Here is a 13,804-nt window from a genome sequence, read left to right on the forward strand (position 1 = left end):
TTGGGCGGATGCACGTCTTGTATAGCGTGACGTCTTTAGGTCGGAGTGAGGCACAGTGGTGTGCACTGCGGTCTTATAAGTGAGAGGTTCGGGGTTTGATTCCTGACCGGGGGAATCTTCGGAATTTACAATTTCTAAATTGTCTCTAAAAAATTCTCTGAATACTTGTGTGGTGTGTGTTGATGTTGCTCGTTTTTTCTGCTTTTTAGGGTTCCGTATTTAGAAGTGGAAGAGCGGGTGGTGTATATCGTATGTTGCATGTTGTAATGTACAGACCATTTGTCTGTTTTGGCGGATTATAGTAACTTGAACTTGTGGTTCCTTGTATATTGCTACCACACGAGTAGATAATCTACTCGTGTGTTGCTACTATCGTAAAATTGTATCAACGATATTTTTTAAAGAGATCCACTTTTGTGATACGGAAGCTTCAAATATAAATTAAAAAAAAACTCACCGACTGCAAGTATAACAGGTAGCCGAGGTTGACGACTTCGACCAACGTCTCCAAGACCATAGAGAAGATCCATGGTAGCAGCATGAACTTTATGTCCTAGAACAATAAAAAAAAAACATTTATTTCATCTAGGTACTTAGGACAACAATAGTTGACGCATTTTTAACTGAGTCGTCGAATTATCTGTCTGTTCCGCTCGCACTTACCTACGACCTGTAAGTGCGAGCGAAACAGACAGATAACTCGACGACTCAGTTTAAAATGCGTCGACTATAGTGACTCAAACCCCCCGTACCCACTTGTCGTTTGTCGTTTGTCGCTTGATGTTCCAGTGGCAGTACATTTTGACACAAAATCGGTTTCCGATAAGTGTGAATAGCTTTATATAAAATTTTCTGCCACTGGAATATCCGATTTAAATCCGGACTCGACAAACGACAAGTGGGAACGGGGGGTAAGACTCACTACGCTTGGTCGACTAGTCGCCCGGCAATAGGCTACTTGACTCATATCTAATTTCGTCCAATAAATGATTATTTATTATAGTATTTTGCTTAAGACAACGAAATATATCAATAACAATTATTAAAAACGCAGGATGGATATATAAATCCAATTTTAAAAAAGACAGTTTTTATTTTTATTTGAAACGCAGAAAACGCTGTCAGCCATGATGTGACGTCATTAAATATGTAAACAAAGAAATGTCATCCCTATGTCACGGAAGTTTATGCTGTTGTTTACAAATGCATGACGTCAGAGCACAGATAATCAATAGGCCAAACATGGCCGACAGTGTTTTCAGCTGTCTATGAAAAATATATTTTTAAATTAAAGTTTTACGGTTTTTAGGGCGCAAAAAAATATAGTGTTAATTTTTTTGATCTAATAGGACAAATATTAACCATTTAACACCAACTTAAAAAAAGTGTCAACTAGCCTATTCGACGGCAATTCGACGGCAATTCGACGGCAAGTCGACGGTGAGCGTTAGAATCTGTAATTTATATGTAAGACGACCTCCCTGGCAAAGTGGTAATAGCGCTGTGGGCTTATTAATCGGAGGTCCCGGGTTCGATTCCTGGCAGGGGTTTGGAATTTTATAATTTCTAAATGTGTGGTCTGGTCTGGTGGGAGGCTTCGCCCGTGGCTGTTTACTACCCTACCGGCAAAGCCGTGACGCCATGAGATTTAGCGTTCCTTAATGATGCCGTGTAGAAACTAAAGGAGCAAGGGTTCCATAAAAACTGCTATACCCTTTCCAGGTAAGCCCGCTTCCATCTTAGACTGCATCATCACTTACCACCAGGTCAGATTGCAGTCAAGGGGTAACTTGTATCTGAATTAGAGCCTCAATAGCTCAACTGGTAAAGGAGTGGACTGAAAACCGAAAGGTCGACGGTTCAAACCCCGTCCGTTGCACTATTGTCGTACCTACGCTTAGCACAAGCCTGACGCTTAGTTGGAGAGGAAAAAAAAATTAAAAAAAATACGCCAATTACCTTATAAACGCCAAACACCAGCAGAACGCATGCGATGAGGCCCAACGTACTGCATGCCAGCAATGTTATGTTTAGCGTGACGGTAACTGAAACAAAGGAAAATCGGTCAAGTACGTGTCGGACTCACACACGAAAGGTTCCGTACCGTTGTACAAGAAACCATCATCATGATCAACCCATCACCGGCTCACTACAGAGCACGGGTCTCCACTCAGAGTGAGAAGGGGTTTGGCCATAGTCTACCACGCTGACCATGTGCGGATGGGTAGACTTCACACACCTCTGAGAACATTATGGAGAACTCTCATGCATTCAGGTTTCAACTTCGAAAAGTTAGAGATGCGTGCCCGGGATCGAGCCCCCGACCTCCGATTAGAAGGCGGACGTCCTAACCACTAGGCTATCACAGCTTGCATGAAATACCACTTTTTAATTATTTTTAATTTTCATGGCGGCCAATAGAATAGAACGGCAAATATAGGTTCGTTTGTGATTGGTTTGTCACCCAAAATGGTTAACGTCCACTGACTTTGTCATTTGTATGGAAATACGAACAGAGATAGTCCTATACTACTTTCTCTCCGTGTATGAGTATAGTGTAGACCAATAATAGAAAAAATGTACTAAGTATAGCACTTGTAGTTGCCGCCTTTAGAAACGAAAGTCACTCTGTTGCGAGGAAGGCGTCTTGAGTCGATTGTATAAATGCGGGTGGTTGATGGTTTTTTGACCTTTTGGGTGACCTTTTATTATAAAATCGCGCAAACTATTTTGGACTTACCTTTGCACAAGTTTAAAAAATATATTAAAAATATGCTCCTGAAAAAAGGCATATTACACAATTGAATAAATGATAAAAGAGCGTGGATTTGATCGTGCCTGCAGCTCGTTCCAGCAACGCACAGGACTGCAAATACTTTTTTATACATGACATAATCTTGTATATCAAATATTTGTAAAGAGCAACCGCCGAGTTTCTTGCTGGTTCTTCTCGGTAGGAACGGCATTCCGAACCAGTGGTAGATGCATCCGACTATTCGAAAGCACTTGTGAAAGTTTACTTGAATAAAAAAGATTTATATTATTTATTATTTATTTTAAACCAGTTTCGTCCGACTCGAGACTTAACGACTATTAAATGCTTTTTGTGTCTAGATCGCCATTTTGATTGAGTGGTTGCAATAGCAATTATTGTGCCCTAATCAAGTTAATATTGCAGTTAGGTTATTATTAAAGGTAAAACTCTCCATAAGCCTCTGCACGTTGTGATTAATACTTAGGGTGAGATCTATAGAGCGCACTCTGACTCAGCTGAGACTTAAGACAGAGTTAAAACGAGACAAAGCTATATCTCTCACATAAATCTGTCTCGTTTTAACCCAATCTTAAGTCTGATCAAAGTCAAAGTGCGCTCCATAGATCTCTGCCTCAGTGTCATTTCTGGTATATTTTTTATAATTTTTTAGTGTTTACCTACACTTCAAGGACTTCATGCTGGTCACGCAATTTTTGATATGTATTTAAAATCATTTCTGGTATCTTTATAAATGACGTGATAATATTTTCCTTTCTATCAAATAATCACGCACGCTCGCTCGATTACTTCAGTGGATAGACAGCTCAAGAGTGCAGCTATGTGTTTTCTCTAGTTTCTACCCTCATTATAAAAATGTCAACAATCTAACTTGAAACCTAAGAACGTGGTGAAACGAGTACAATTTCATAATAACCACATTTATAAAGCTCACTAGAACTCTCAAAGCGCAAAACGTGTCCTTGAATGTAATTTTAAGCTGGAATTTGACGCAACTTTGTTACATTTAAACTGGAAATTACAATGTTATATATTATTACACTGGGATTAAGGGTAGGTTCCCACTGGGTGCGCAACGAAACGAGCGAGTCTGATTTTTAAATCAAATTTATTTATAGGAGTTTGATCACATAGAGTGAGTGAGCTACGGTTTCACCTTGAATCGACGTACTGTCAAATATCTGGTATAAAATTATTGTAATTATTACAATTATCCACTTCTACCCGTCCATTTGTGATCTCTTTTTTTCTCTCTATTGTAAATGTTTTGGTACAAAAAAAATATTGCTGAAATTGAATTAAAAAAGTTGTCATTCTCTCTCTCTCTCTCTATCTATGCACTGTATCCACTCATTGCTGAAAGTTCTTCCAAACGTTTCCAAATCAATTTGTAGGAGTTTTGTTAGGCTTAAATCAAATAAATCTTGTAGGTACAGTGCACATGTTACCATTGTAGTAGAGTCTTTTTTTAAAATTTATAGACTAGCGCTTAGCTGCAATCAGACCTGGAGACAAGTGATGATGCAGCCTAAGATGGAGCGCGATTGCCTAGAAGTATTGTAATAAAAATACGCTGAGCCACTCCACTCTGTAGGTGTGCGTTGTGCCTTAGAGTGATTATCACAGAGAGAGAGAGCTCCCGTGGAAATGTGTCAAGTAACGTTCTCGGATTACGTCAGACCGGATACAGCATATTTTCAACTGAGCGAGAATAACTAGAGTACAATCCAATTAAGAAATTTCGTCTTTTTTGCGGTTTAATGATACATGGAAACGAGTATATATTGAGAGACAAAGAACTCGATTTTAATAATGATTACTATTTCCGACATTGGTACTGATTCTGAGTAAGGGCAACAAAACAACCGGAAGACGCAGCGTTGGAAGACCCCCCACTAGGTGGACGGACGACATCAGACGAGTCGCAGGGAGCCACTGGATCCAGGCGGCGCAAGACCGTGGCGTGTGGAAGTCCCTACAAGAGACCTATGTCCAGCAGTGGACGTCTATTGGTTGATGATGATGATGACAACAAAATTTTAGAGGTAAGTTAAGTATTCGCATCCTCTTCTTATTATTGTAATGTAAAAAGGACAGAGACAGTTTGAGTTTCATTAAGAGTCTTCAAACCTCGTGACTTTAGCTGCCAGTTGCGAGCCTATTGTTTAAATTTGTAGCGTGCACTTAAATCTAGAGCCTTTAACAGCCGCACTCAGAGTCGCTAATCGTTACTTAAGATTGAGTAAAACGAGACAGATTTATGTGAGAGATATAGCTCTGTCTCGTTTTAACTAAACTTAGGTAACGATTAAGCGACTCTGACTGCGGCTGTAAATGTAAAATTCATGATCGTTGCGTAAGTAGGCCACTCGGAGTCAATGCCATGTCGTAGGTGGGGCATTGACTCCAGTTTTGAACACTATACATTGCGGTTTGAAAAATACTAAATTACTAAAACTACAATTTTTTTAACCTGTCTAATCGTTCATGGCAATAAAACGTAGGAAAGGAGCAGTGTATACTGATTTCATCAGTTTGGCGCTGATAGCGGCAGTGAGCGTACTCGGAACTAAATCTTAGTGATGTGACATCTGTCAACTAGTATCAACACGAAGACTATTTTTGCCACTAAGAGTTAATAAATAAAGTAAAATAAAGAAAAAATATTTTTACTCATTTAAACTTTTACAAGTATTTTTGAATCGTCAGCTGCATCTACCACCGGGTTTTCCTACCGAGAAAAACCAGCAAGAAACTCGGCGGTTGCTCTTTTCAAATGCTTAATTCCGGTATGGCGCTTTAAATCGTTAGAAAGTGTGTTTAAATAACTGTAATTTTGTATGGCTATCACTTCCAGTTTCTTTACTCTGTGCTTCCAGCGTGTACGCGACAGGTCGAGATAGCAATCGGGGTATGAGGCGGGATGACGCCCCGCATCGCGCTATCCTGCACCAAGTAAGCGTGGGGACTGTGCGGGTGTGCGGGGCGTCCCCGTCCCGATTGCCAAAAAAGCGTCACGTCACAAAAAATTAAATGTGTGCACCAAAAAATAGGTACCTAATTAGTTTATTAAATTGCAGCTGATGCCCGCGACTTCGTCCGCGTGAAATTTACATTTTTCAAAATCCCGCGGGAACTCTTTGATTTTCCGGGATAAAAAGTAGCCTACGTGTTAATCCAGGGTATAATCTATCTTCATTCTAAATTTCAGCCAAATCGGTCCAGTATTTTTTGCGTGAAGGAGTACCAAACATACACACACACACATACAAACTTTCGCCTTTATAATATTAGTCGGGATTTTAAACCCCTATTTTACCCCATAGGATTTGAATTTTCAAAAATCCTTTCTTACTGGATAAGTACCTACGTTAGAATAGCTATCCGCATGCCTATGCCTGATCCGTTCAGTACTTAGTTTGAGCTGTGTGTGGATAGATCAGTCAGTCAGTTTTTCCTTTTATATATTTAGATTTCAGTGATCTGATATCATACCGCATTATTATCAAGAACACGGAACACTCCATTAATGGAAAAGAGGTCATGACACTCAACAATACGATGCAGAAATTCTTTTTAGGGTTCCGTACCCGAATGGTGCCAACGGGATCCAAAAAGAATTATTAATTAAGACCTTATTACTAAGCTTGCGCTGTCCATTCGTCCGTCCGTCCGTTTGTCTGTCAGTGGGCTGTATCTCATGAAAAGTAATAAGTAAAGTTGTAATTTTTACAGAATGTTTATGTTTTTTGACGCTATAATATCAAATAATAAAATTTTCAAAATAGCCGCTATGAAAAAACGTTATTTTATGTACGATGGTACGGAACCCTTCGTTTGCGAGTCCGACTCGCAGTTTATCAATTAAAAACGTATGAATTTTGTATAATAGAACTTAGCCACATATGGAGATTTTTACGGCACTAGCATATGGCGACCCTAAAGCTGTTAACAGACGTGTAACAGACACATAACGTGACTGTTTTTTCTTAAAATGCAGACAGTTGGACAGTCTAGCAGACTGACTGGAATCAGTACCCTTATTATAAATGCGAAAGAGTGTTTGTTTGTTGGTTTGTCCTTCAATAACATCGCAACGGTGCAACGGATTGACGTGATTTTTGCATTTTAAACATGGAAGACCTGGAAAGTGACATAGGCTACTTTTTATCCCGGAAACTCAAAGAGTTCCCACGGTATTTTCAAAAATCTAATTCCACGCGAACGAAGCCGCGGGCATCAACTAGTAAATTATAAGGATTCCTTATTTTACTACACCCTAAAAATCCTAAAACTTAACACCCGAGTTTTGTATGGAGACGTTAAACCGCAACGTTTCACGCGGCAAATCTGTTAATGCCGTAAGAAAACCCACCCTCGGCCGAAATTTAATTTTTTGTGGGTCTCATTTGACGATGTTATTGACGATCGGGAGTTTTTGGAGAGGAGATGGATTCAATGGTCAGGGTTCAATAATGTGATTTGGTGATACGAAAAACTGACCTTTGATATCGAATGGTCTTTGGTTATTGAAACGTGGAAATATTTAAGAGGTATCTATATATATATAAAAGAAAAAGCTGACTGACTGACTGACTAACTGACTGACTAATCTATCACCACACAGCTCAAACTACTGGTTGGATCGCGCTGAAATTTGGCATGATTCAAGAGAAGATAGCTATTATGACGTAGACATCCGCTAAGAAAGGATTGTTGAAAATTCAACCCCTATGGGGGGTTTGAAGTTTCCGAAGTCCACGTGGGTGAAGTCGTGAGCATAAGCTAGTTGTGTTATACGTTACAAAGGTTCTCTTAAAGTCCCGATCGACGTGCGAGCTTTACCTCGGGTCTCAGGCATGCAGTTTTCCTCACGATGTTTTCCTTCACCGTTATATCAAGAGATATTTAATTGTTTCTAAAAAGGCACATAACTCCGAAAAGTTAGAAGTGCATGACCGGGAACGAACCCCAAACCTCTCGAAAAGAAAGCGGCCGTCTTAACCACTAGGCTATCACCGCTTATATTATACTCCGTCTCATAAAATACTAAATATTATTTCACGCGGTGTACGCTCTGGTAGATCAAGTTTGCATCTGAAGTACTGCAAAAGACTAATATGGATGAATAAATTTTTCAGGTCAATGAATAACGTTCTACCCAACGAACAAGCAAGAGTAGGGTATGCGCTGAGTATATTTAACAACAGAATAAGTATATCAATCAGACCAGTGGAAGATGCTCGTATCGACGATTCAAACTCCGCCCGTTGCAATATTGTCGTACCTACTCCTAGCACAAGCTTGACGCTTAGTTGGAGAGGAAAGGGGAATATTAGCCATTTAACTTGGCTAATATTCTTTATAAAAAAAATCCCTACGCCAACCAGAAAAGAGCTGATGAACAGATTTTCTTGAATCATTAATAGAACACTCTCGATGAAGTCACTTTTAACAAAAACAAAACAAAATACTTGAATCAAAATTGATTCATTCATTTAGGAGTTATGATGTACAGATACACAGATGCACACATACACACTTCAAACTTAATTATAACACCCATCTTTTTGGGTAGGGGAATAAAAAAATGGTAAAAGAACGCGATTGCCATAAATATGGGATCCAGGCTTACTATATAATATACTTATTATGTAGAATTTCATGTCATCAGTACCCATATTATAAATGCGAAAGTGTGTTTGTTTGTTGGTTTATTGGTTTGTTGGTTTGTCCTTCAATCACGTCGCAACGGAGCAACGGATCGATGTGATTTTTTGCATAGATATAGTTAAAGACCTGGAGAGTGACATAGGCAATATTTTTAGACTGGAAAATCGAAGAGTTTTATTTTTAAAACCTAATTCCACGTGGACGAAGTCGTGGACATCAGCTAGAACAATAGTCAAAGTCAAAGTCAAAGTCAAATGATTTTTTGATGTTCAGATGTTGGATTTGTAAGATAATAGGTGATAATTGTGACGCAAACTTAAAACTAAAGCTACGAGTAATAGTAAAGTAAGTCTACAATATGATTTATATAGTAATTAGATAAGGCTAGCCTTAAGTTTTATTGTATTAAAAAAAAAGTCTACAAAATATGTCGTAGGATCTAGATTATTTCTATGATAATTAATTATTAAATCGGAGAATAAATAAATACAAATACTATAGAAGTGTAGTTTAATGGAAAAAAGAAATACTAAGAGTCAAGGAGTAATTAGATTAGGAAACAGAGAGCAAACGCTACGTATAATGAAAAGTAGGTCGCACTTACATATATAATCCCAAGGGTCATCTTCATCCATTTGTGTGTCTGTGACAAAAACGAATATTACAGACAAAGAAAACTTTATAAATTATTCTATAAACTACTGGCGACCCGCCCCAGCTTTGAACGAGTAGCTTATTACAATTTTCGTAGGGATCTCTAATTTTTTCGAAAATAAAATATAGCCTATGTCACTCAGGAATAATGTAGCTTTCTACTGGTGATAGAAATTTCAAAATCGGTTATGTAGTTCCGAAGTACTTCCTACAAACAAACTTACAAACTTTACGTCTTTGTAATATTATTAGTACATTAGTACATTATTATAGATATAGATATACATTACTTTCTGCCGCGTACTGTACAAAATAATACGTGACGCGTTTCAATGCGCGTATAACTCGTATTCGCATTGCAATGCGCGTCGGGCATTTTTTTATAAATATCAATGAAATAGTGTTTTTTGTTTGTTCGCTACAATTTATCTTTTTATCTAAATATATAAAAGGATAAGGTGACTGACTGACTGACTGACTGATCTATCAACGCACAGCTCTAACTACTGGACAGATCGGGCTAAAACTTCGCATGCAGATAGCTATTATGACGTAGACATCCGCTAAGAAAGGATTTTTGAAAATTCAACCCCTGAGGGGGTGAAATAGGGGTTTGAAATTTGTGTAGTCCACGCGGACGAAGTCGCGAGCATAAGCTAGTCTTAATATATAAAAGGAAAAGGTGACTGACTGACTGACTGACTAATCTATCAACGCACAGCTCAAACTACTGGACGGATCGGGCTAAAATTTGGCATTCAGATAGCTATTACGACGTAGGCATCCGCTAAGAAAGGATTTTTAAAAATTCAACCCTTAAGGGGGGTGAAATAGGGGTTTAAAATTTATGTAGTGCGGGCGAAGTCGCGAGCATAAGCTAGTAGTAAAATAAAACCTAATGTTTTATGGAAAATAAATTTTTCCATGGAAAGATTTTCGGAAAATTTTCAAATTATGGAAAGCTCATCATCCTTTTTAGGGTTTAGAGACCACGGACGGCCGCTTCATTAAACTAGGGGTGTCCCTAAGCTCCGCGACTCAAATTTTTTAGGATATGCGAAACAAAAAGATATCCGAAAAAAAAAAAAACTTTAAAAAAAGAAAAAATTGGAATTGTGGGAAATATTACGCATTTTTTTAAATTATTTTTATTACAAGCATACGCTTTTCCGGTAGAACCTTACTTTTCAGATCTTATTGGCATGTAAGAGAGAGGTGCTATTCTCTCTGGAACGAGTATTTTGATGAGCGAGCATCTGGTACAGGACGATGCAGTCCGGACCTTGGAGGTTTTGTTGGTTCGATAAATACAAAACCAATCGAACGGACCTAACTTCATTTACTTTCACTTTCATTCATCATCATAATATTATATATTTGTTTGTATATTCGTAACAGTAATTAGTAATATTATATAAAATATTCTAACCGCCAAACTTTCACTAGTCCTCAGTAAAACCCACTAGGAACTCATATATTATTATGGTCTCCACGTCACAGGTTTAACCTAGTGTGGAGACCACTAGTAACCGACGCCAAATAACTTGTTTTTGTTAAATAAAGATATTTTATTTATTTATTTATAACTATAGCTTTTAGACTTCGTTCCGGACACATTCCAACGAACAAATTTGCTTTCCTTATTAAAAAAACAGATTCGCCCAATTGCTCCACATGTGGAGTAATTGAAGATATATGTACCTATACCATGTGTTGCTGGAGTGTGTTCGGAATGAATCATTCAGGTTAAGTTTGTGTAATATTTTGGATTCTAATTTAAATATTTTTAATATTGTTACCTTTCTTTCTTTCCCTGCGAGTGATCAGGCCAAGTTATTATATAAGCTAGTTAAAAATTATTTTAAGATTAGAGGCTAAGATTTTGGTGATTTTGTGTTTATTGTGTACCTTACGAAGCGACTAAGCTTCAAAAAAAAGAGAAAAAAAAAGCATACGCTTGACCACAAACACGCCTGAAGGAATGTGATGATGTGACCTAAGATGCGACGCGTTTACCTAAAAGATGCCTATTTACTCTTGGATACCCGGAATAAAAGTAAAGCTTGTGCTAGGAGTAGGTACGACAATAGTGCAAAGGGTGGGATTTGAATCGGCGAACTTTCGGTGTTCAGTTCGCTCCTTTAACCGTTGAGCTATTGAGGTTCTTGAGAATATTCCAAACCTTAGCCATACGTGTGAGGATTGGGTGACGCAAAACATTTCGTTCGTGTAAATAGAATGCCGTTGACGGATGGAAACTCGCCCGTTTTGGGGCGAATTCTTGTATTTTGAAAATTTGGACAGGACAACGTCTGTCGAGTATGTCTGTATTATTCATCCATTTTCCCATTCTCATATTAATGTGTTGTTTGTTTAAATGTATTTGTCCATTTGTTCGTTTTCTCCCTAGCGTTAAGGTTGTCTGGAAGAGATCGCTATTTAGCGATAAGACCGCCTTTTTGTACCTACTTTTTAAGATTTCTTTTTGTAACCTGTCATTTGTGTTTTTGTGGTGCAATAAAGTATATACACACATACATACAAGTATCTATAATACGCGACAGGTCGAGTTGTCAATCGGGGTCTGAGGCGGAGGAACGCCCCGCTTCATACACATGTTACTCGCGCTATCCCGCACCAGGTTAGCGCGGAGGATGTGCGGGTGTGCGGGGCGTCCCTACCCTGATTGCCATCTCAACCTGTCGCGCAGGGCATTATCAAAGGCGTGATAATTATCATTTCAATTGATCACTAATGATATTATTATTACAATTCATTGTTTATACCTATCACACGTCTCAATTGCACACATTATCACCAGAGACCAATTCCAATGCCGTAATTTCGATAGTTATGTTACCGGCTAAACCCAAGTATATGATAATAGTACATTACATTCCAGGTCTGAAATAAAGCGATTACTGGCCGAGCACTATGGGAAGGCCAAGGCGAAGCCGAGGACTTTTTGAGTGATTTTGAAAGGACGAGGCGCCAGCCGAGTCTAAAGCCGAAACTAAACGATCGGTAATCGCTAATTTTCGGTTTGAAATGTGTTTAAAGCGGACGAAGTCGTGGGCATAAGCTAGTGTAGAATATGTATGTTGCAAGTGTTATTAAATAAAAATAACTAGATCTATCATAATAGCCTAGATAACTTGATAACGATTGGTCGATACTGAACTATAAATTTATACTTTGTTCTTCGTTGTTGAGTTTCTAAAAGCAACTAATTGCAGTCCGTAAATTGATCTCGGAATTCCAAGAGGTGATATAGTATTTCCTCCTCAGATTCTTACACTTCTAATTGGTTTCTTAGTCGAACTATCCAACCGATATTTTATACGGGCTTGATTAGATACTATGCCGAAGGATCTGTGAGCCCAGCCCATCCAGAAAACTCACGTCTTATAAGTCCCACAAATTTCGAATGCGACTAGACTGAAGTTTAGAGCTGATGGTATATTTTTATTTCAGCTGACGTCAAAATGACGTCATTTCGATGTTAGTGAGTCATGGTTCCAGCGCAATAGCAATTTGCGGGGCTTATAACGGAGCAACGGATTGACGTGATTTTTTGCATGGGTATAGCTTGAGGGCTCAGGAGTCAGGACGGTGCTTTGTTCATACAAACGTAGGAGGGGAATTATTACACTATTTGATACTGTACGCTCAAAACTAATCTATCTATCTATCTCGTCATTATCTAGGTTTATTGATAAAAAACATATATAAAACATTTAAAAAAATGATTTTAAAGTTACGAGCCTCAAAAGATTCCTATTTTAACACTAGATTTATGACAACTTTGGGCGTAAATAAATAAGATAAGGGATATGAAGTTTATTTATTCATTACTTGAAATAACTATACTTTGCAAACATAAACTCAGTAGTTTTTTTCAAAAATACTTTTCCTAAACCCTTTTCGCGCGCTTGATTTCGGTAAAAGCTTAAAATAAAATAAAATATTAAAAAAACCGAGTCACAAAATCACTACAAAGTAAAAATTAACTTGTATGTCATCAACTTGTAATGAAGTCGGGCGAGCATAAAATAATCTAGAAATCAAAGCGTGTAGCCCGACTTCAACATACATATCTACACGTGTATTTAGAAACTAGAAACAAAAGTTATTTTTTACTTTGTAGTGGTTTTGGAAGTCGGACTTTTTAATATTATACTTTATATTACGATAGCTAGCTCTGGTTAAAGTACGCGACAGGGCGAAATGGCAATCGGGAAGGGAATGCCCCGCACACTCGCACAGCCCCCGCGCTAATCCGGTGCGGGCGCACGCAGGTGACGTACGGGTGTGTGGGGTGTCCCCCCACCTCATACCCCGATTGCCATCTCAATATGTCGCGGACTATAGTGCTGTTAAAATCACCGATTCCCGCAAACAGCTGTAATGGCACCACGCCCTAACACATTAGTTAGATTGATGAACCATTTTGAAAATTAGCGAAGTGACATTCAAATGGGTAGGCAATAGCTATATTTATGTTCCTTGATAAGTGTCAATTAAGGTGGATTCATGTTACACCATGCGTGGTCAATAATTGTTGTTTTGTTTTGTATGAACTAACTTTCATCATCATCGTCATCATTATCATCATGAACAACCCATCAGATTTAGATTCAGATTTAGATTCAGATTTATTTATTTGCTTTCATGTACATTTACATTTATTGATGGTGGGTGCTT

The 13,804-nt window shown here is 38.3% G+C and overlaps 1 protein-coding gene across 4 annotated transcripts in view; it reads right to left on the minus strand.

Moving 5' to 3' along the window:
- The window catches only part of LOC117995269 (uncharacterized), a 123,797-nt gene that overhangs the window by 66,649 nt on the left and 43,344 nt on the right, over nt 1-13,804 (minus strand). For 3 of the 4 annotated variants that reach the window (XM_069508719.1, XM_069508720.1, XM_069508718.1), the window contains exons 4-6: nt 9,051-9,089; nt 1,960-2,045; nt 458-553 (exon numbers count right to left, since the gene is read on the minus strand). In XM_069508719.1, coding sequence (XP_069364820.1) covers nt 458-553; nt 1,960-2,045; nt 9,051-9,089 — 221 coding nt within the window. The remainder of the gene's footprint in view (nt 1-457; nt 554-1,959; nt 2,046-9,050; nt 9,090-13,804) is intronic. The other variant, XM_069508721.1, reaches the window with a different exon arrangement.

Source organism: Maniola hyperantus, chromosome Z (assembly GCF_902806685.2).
Source record: "Maniola hyperantus chromosome Z, iAphHyp1.2, whole genome shotgun sequence".
Classification (NCBI taxonomy): domain Eukaryota; kingdom Metazoa; phylum Arthropoda; class Insecta; order Lepidoptera; family Nymphalidae; genus Maniola; species Maniola hyperantus.